Raw genomic sequence first — 6,668 nt, 5'->3', positions numbered from 1 at the left:
AGGTTAAACATTGGGAAGTAGTTTACAAACATATACAGAATGGGTTAGGGTTAGCCTAACTTCAGTAGGGACTGCGGCTACGGTTGGTACCGCAGGGGTCCGTGTCGTATACGAAAGTAATGTTACATATCGGAAGAAGAAATATCATAAAGTATGCTAATCTTCACTAGTATAATTTGTCTAACTAGCTAAAAAGTTTTCTTTTATAGCTAAATTCTGTGAGCACCGCACTACTAAGTAAAATGTGTTTATGACGTCCGACCGCGGCTCAAAATGGCCCTCTCCAGTGTAGGCTACACTCCGCCGAACACTCTTAAATTATACGAATCTAACTGTGTGAAGGGAGCCTAAAATTATACATATTTATATATTTATATATATATATATTCATATATATATATATATATATATATATATATATATATATATATATATATATATATATGTATATATATATATATATATGTATATATATATACATATATATATATATATATATATATATATATATATATATATGTATATATATATATATATGTATATATATATATACATATATATATATATATATATATATATATATATATATATATATATATATATATATATATATATATATATATATATATATATATTTACATTTATATATATATATATATATATATATATATATATATATATATATATATATATATATATATATATATATATATATTTACATTTATATATATATATATATATATATATATATATATATATATATATATATATATATATATATATATATATATATATATGTATATATATATATATATATATATATATATATATATATATATATATATATATATATATATATATATATATATATATATATATATATATATATATATTGTGATATCCCCATATGTTGTACATATGCTAACATATCTGATTTGTCTAAAGTTTATTGTTCCATTTTCTTTGTAAATACATCACCTTATTTCAGCGCCATCTTCATTCCATTCTTCTCATTATCTTTTGTTTACACTCGCCTTCCTGCTGTAAATCATCCCTGTTTTCTTACCTTACATGTTATAAGGTAACCCCAAATTTATTGTTTTGTTAGAATACATTGTTCTCACCACGAGATTCATCTACCTTACTCACCCTTTCCGTTTGCATTGCTTATTATTGTTGTTTTGAAGTGCTTTTTCATTATTTTGTTTAACGTAAGATTAAAGTTTTGTTTATAACATAGTTTATTGTTCCTGTCCTCCCATTATCCTGCTATTGGTGCTTCGATTGTCTGCAACCAGCTTTAAGAAGATACATTTGATCATAATCAACAATCTTATACTCTCGTAATAAGAAACAAGTGAATTTGGAAGTCTACCCATATGACTTCTATTTTATTGTGTGAAGAGAACTACCGCCCATTGTAAAGGGGTAATTGTTTGCACAGTGGTTCGTCACATAATAGTTGGGGGCCTGTCCGGGATCTGATGTGCGATCTGATGTGCGATATGATTCATCAAATTTATGTCAAGTGATTGAATCGTGAAAGAACAGTTCCAGTGATTATGAACAGTATCGAGTGTTGTGTTGTGGCGTACCAAGGATAAAGGACGACAGTAATAATTCCAAGGTAAGGTAGATGTCTCGTCTCCCTCTCATTAGACATTTATGTATAATATATGTCTGGGTAGTCATTTGGTTGTAAGAGGAACAAGTCACGCTTAATATAGTTAAGACTTAGGTATGCTGATTGTCCAGCTTCTAAACCACCCTTATTAATTGAAGATACCCCCAGTAGGTAGCTTTTAAAGTTTCGCCTACTCAAATCTCGTATCCCAGAGATTTCTCATAAAAAAAAAAATCTGAAGCCCTAAGATTTTGCCATTTCTTAAAATCGCCATTCAAAAGTGATATTTGGGAAATCAAGTCAAATTTCATTATATGTGATTTACTAAATTAAGTTTCATTATAAGTGAAATTTCCTCAATCTCTATTTCATTATGAAGTGATTTATTTTGTTATATGAATTTCGTAAGTGAAATTAGCCAATTTCCAATTTCGGAGATTTTCGTAATTCCAATCGTTATTTCTAGTCAGGAAATTAACTTGTATATTGTTTAGTGTTAAAAGTACTATTCTGGTGTACAAATAACATTTACGTGTCGGTAAATGAATATTTAAATACTTGTGTTTAATTACTCCTGTTATATCTATTAAGCGCATACTACGTATTTTGTCCAGTTTGCGCATTATTCTGATAATCAATTACTTTAAACTAGGTGTTGACTATTAACTAGATACTTTATCATAACGAGAATAATATAGCATTTATATAAATTAAAATGTAACATTGGAAAGTTATCGTATTAAGCTGGTATAAATTAAAAGGAAATGTAAACTAGAACGTGCTAATTAGGTATGTTTAAAGTAAAAAATACCTTTGCGTTTTAAAGCCTTGTTTACCGATTCGGTAAAATTGTTGTAAAAGTTTGTGATGTTAAGCGTGTCGTTTGAGTAATTATGAAGTAGTTAGCCGCGTGCTCAAGATCTCGAGTATAAAAAAAATAATTGTTCAGTCGTTAACTGTGAATAAAAGTTTTAATAGTATTATCGTAAGTTTCGCGAGACTTAATTTTGTATTTAAGCTATTTTTGTGTAAGGTGATCTAATCATATAATTTTGTAATTTTGTGATCTCTCGATCTTGTAATTTTGTGATCGCTATTTTGTATTTCTGTGATCGAAAGATTGTTATTTTGCGATCGTATGATCTTATACTTATTCTTGTAAAGTTTGGATATTTATTTTAGTTTGTACTTATCTTGCGCCACGGGCGACATTCAAAATGCCTTTCAACTTGCAACAATTTATTGTATCACCACGGGATCATGTGGAATCTCTCACAGTTGCCACAAAAACTGACCTAAAGAATCTAGCTCGCCATTATGATGTACAGATTCCCGCAACTGCCGTAAAATGTGTAATTCTCAGTCATATTTTGAACTTCCTTGTAGATGAAGATATTGTTCCAGAAGAAGAATTGGCTGACGTTCGAGCTCTAACAGTTACCAATCCAAATAGTGACTTGGATAAACTAAGTCTACAGCTGGAGTTGGAAAAGATGAAGATGCAAGCCGCAACTGCAGCGGCAACTGCCGCAACTGCCGCCGCTGAGTTAGAAGAAAGGAAAGCCGCTGCTGCTGAACGAGCCGCAACTGCCGCCGCTGAGGTAGAAGAGAGGAAAGCCGCTGCTGCTGAAAGAGCCGCAACTGCCGCCGCTGAGTTAGAAGAGAGGAAAGCCGCTGCTGCTGAGCGCAAGGCTGCTGCCGCTGCTTCCCTAGAACGTATCAAGGTGGAAACTGCTTTGGAGCAACAAGAAAAAGCAAGTGAACAGAAAAACAACGCTCTCCGTGTTAGGCTGCAGATTGAGAGAGAAGCGGCCACAGTAACAGAACGGGATCTGGCATTTATAAGACTGAAAGAAAAGGAAGAAGGTAAGCTAATTCCCGAACCCTTTGATGTGGGCAAGGTGCAGAAATTGCTGCCCACATTTGAAGAACGGGAACCTGATAACTACTTTTCTGTGTTCGAAGACACAGCCAAGAATCTCAATTGGCCTCAGGACAAATGGTATTTGATCATCCGGAACTCATTTAAAGGTAAAGCATTATCTGTATGTGCCACTATGTTAGAGGAACATGATTATTTCATAATTAAACAGGCAATCCTTGATGCTTATTCTATTACTGCGGAAGGTTATAGCAAATATTTCGTAATAGTCAGAAGCAAGTTCAGCAGACCTTTTTAGAATTTATGAATGGAAAGATTAAACAGTTTCAGAAGTGGGTAGACAAAGTAGATGTCAAAACTTTTGAGCAGTTGAAAGATTTAATAGTAATGGAGGAGTTCTTAAGGAAAATACCAGGTAGCATTAATGTGTATCTAAGAGAGCAGAATGAATCTGACCCTAAGAAAGCCGCTTTAAAGGCAGATGACTATGCTCTTATTCATAAAGTAGGTAAAACCCCATATAGAGAAACTAGACCTAAGGAAACTTGTACATACTGCAAACAAGAAGGACATCATATTTCAGAATGTCCTGATCCACATTGTGCAGCTTCATACTTAAAGAGAAAACCTAATCCCCCTCAATTCTCTCCTAAGCAAATGAATCTGCCCAAACAGGAACCAAAACCTAAGGTGGAGAAGAAAAAGACCTTCCATTGTGCATCACACGAGTCCCAAGCGTTTGCACCCTTCACTTGCTCAGGCAAAATAAATGGTAAACTTGTAACCATACTCAGAGACACTGGATCCTCTCAAACGATCGTCTCTCCTAAAGTAATATGACCTAAAGGTGAAACTCACAGGTATGTTGCAGTTAATGACTTAACCAGTAAGTCTATGTTGCCTCTCATTAATGTAAACCTTCATTGTCCTTATTTCTCTGGAACTACTGAAGTAGCTGTAAATCCAGAACTGTTACCATGCAAGAATGTTGATGTAATCCTGGGTAATGACATAGCTAACTCTGTTGTCTTAACAAACTTAATAGCAGTATCTCCAGGTGATGTTGTACAGGAAGAATGCTTAGCAGTGACACGAAGCAGAAAAAAGGACACCCCTACTGAATCATCATCAAACCCGTTGCCAGTCTCTGAACCTATGGATTTCAACGAGTTGATGAGTACATATAAGATCCAACCTGATTCCTTTAGCTATCAACAAAGGAAAGATGTCACTCTACAGCAGTGTTTCAACCAAGTGAAACCAAAGGATACCAACAAGTGTTCTTATTTTTATATTAATAATGATGTACTAATGAGAAAATTCAGGTCCAGCAAGAACAGTCATCTAGAAACCTGGAAGGATCTATTCCAGGTAGTTGTTCCTAAGGATATAAGACCTCTGATCCTAGAATTGTCTCACTCTGCTGACTCTCATCTTGGTATCACTAAAACATATGAACGCATCAGTCAAGACTTTTATTGGCCAAACATGAAGAATGACATTAAAGAGTACGTAAAAACATGTACAACATGTCAAAAAGTAAGTAGTCCTAATGTAAAAGTACCAGTTGCACCCTTAAAACCTATACTTGTGCCTAAAGAACCTTTCAGTAAGATCATAGTAGATTGTGTAGGCCCTTTGCCTAAGACAAAAAGGGGACATGAATACTTGCTTACGGCCTTATGCCCAACTACCCGTTATCCATTTGCAGTACCTTTAAGAAACATTCCAGCCAAGAACATCCTAAAGTCACTAGTGTCCATATTTACTGTTGTAGGATTTCCAACTGAACTACAATGTGATCAAGGAACCAATTTCATGAGTCATGCTTTTAAAACAGCTATGAAAGATTACCATATAACCCAAGTCTCATCCTCAGCTTACCATCCACAGACCAATGGAGCATTAGAACGCACTCACCAGACCATTAAAAATCTTCTCCGGAAATACATCCATAGTTCAGGTAACGAGTGGGATTGCGATTTGGAACTGATCATGTACATCATACGAGGAGTTCGAAATCAGTCTACTGGTATGTCACCTTTTGAACTACTCTTCGGTCGACGGCCACGAACTATCCTCAGTTCAGTCAAAGAACGCATCCTGAAGTTGGGAGATAATGAGGTACCTCTTTCCCAATATATTCCAGAACTCAACAAGAAACTTTCAGATCTTCACTCTATTGCCAAAACTAACTTGATAACAGCTCAAGAGAAGATGAAGATTAACTATGATAAAAAGGCTAAAACCAGAAGTTTCAAAGTAGGAGATGCAGTGCTGCTATACCATCCGATTGCAGGCTCTCCCCTACGAGAGAAATACCAGGGACCTTATACCATCACTCACCGTATCTCGCCAACCAACTATATAATCGCCACTCCAGATAAGCGTAAGTCTACTCAATTAGTCCACATAAACCTCTTAAAGGCCTATTTGTCTCCCTCAACAGCTGAAAATAAAACTGTAATGATTACTAGTGCCATACCATACATAGATTGTCCTATGGATCAATTTACAGATGATCCAATAACTGCATCTTGGCAGGATTCTCAAAACTCAAAGATCTTGGAAAACTTATCAGACTATCTAAAACCCTTATCTGCATCAAAATGTAAATCTTTAGTAGCTTTATTCCATGAATTTCCTAGTATAACTTCAGATAAACCAGGCAGATGCACCATGCTAGATCATGACATCAAACTACAACCAGGTGCTGCACCCATTAAACAAGCTTTCTATCGAACATCACAGAAGAAATTGGGTATCATGAAAGAAGAAGTGAACTACTTAGTAAGAGAAGGATTGGCAGAACCCAGTGCGTCACCATGGGCTTCCCCATGTCTCCTAGTAGGAAAGAAAAATGGTAAATTTCGTCTTTGTACCGATTACAGGAAGATTAATAATTTAACAATTAAAGATTCGTATCCTCGACCAAGAATACAAGATATCATTGATCAAACGCTAGTGATCTTGGATATGGGGGCATTTTATTACAGCATCCTGCTCCAATAACAGCCATAACAGGAAACCTGCCCCCACTAGCTGATCTGTTACCAGTCTCTTATTCCAGTGGACGATTTATGGGTTCCCAACTAAATTGGCCCACTGTGGAGAAAGAACTATTCGCCATCGTAGCTACCATCCAGAGATACGAGATCTATG

The 6,668-nt window shown here is 35.1% G+C and overlaps 1 protein-coding gene across 1 annotated transcript; it reads left to right on the top strand.

Moving 5' to 3' along the window:
* The first annotated feature begins 2,223 nt into the window (after positions 1-2,223).
* Positions 2,224-3,821, top strand: LOC137650578 (calponin homology domain-containing protein DDB_G0272472-like). Its single transcript, XM_068383789.1, has 2 exons — positions 2,224-3,225; positions 3,280-3,821. Exons 1-2 carry the CDS (start codon positions 2,842-2,844, stop codon positions 3,802-3,804), a joined length of 909 nt encoding a protein of 302 aa, XP_068239890.1. The 5' UTR covers positions 2,224-2,841; the 3' UTR covers positions 3,805-3,821.
* The last annotated feature ends 2,847 nt before the right edge of the window (positions 3,822-6,668 follow it).

Source organism: Palaemon carinicauda, chromosome 12, assembly GCF_036898095.1.
Source record: "Palaemon carinicauda isolate YSFRI2023 chromosome 12, ASM3689809v2, whole genome shotgun sequence".
NCBI lineage: Eukaryota > Metazoa > Arthropoda > Malacostraca > Decapoda > Palaemonidae > Palaemon > Palaemon carinicauda.
The sequence above is the reverse complement of the archived record's forward strand: the minus strand, read 5'-3'. Positions and strand labels throughout refer to the sequence as shown.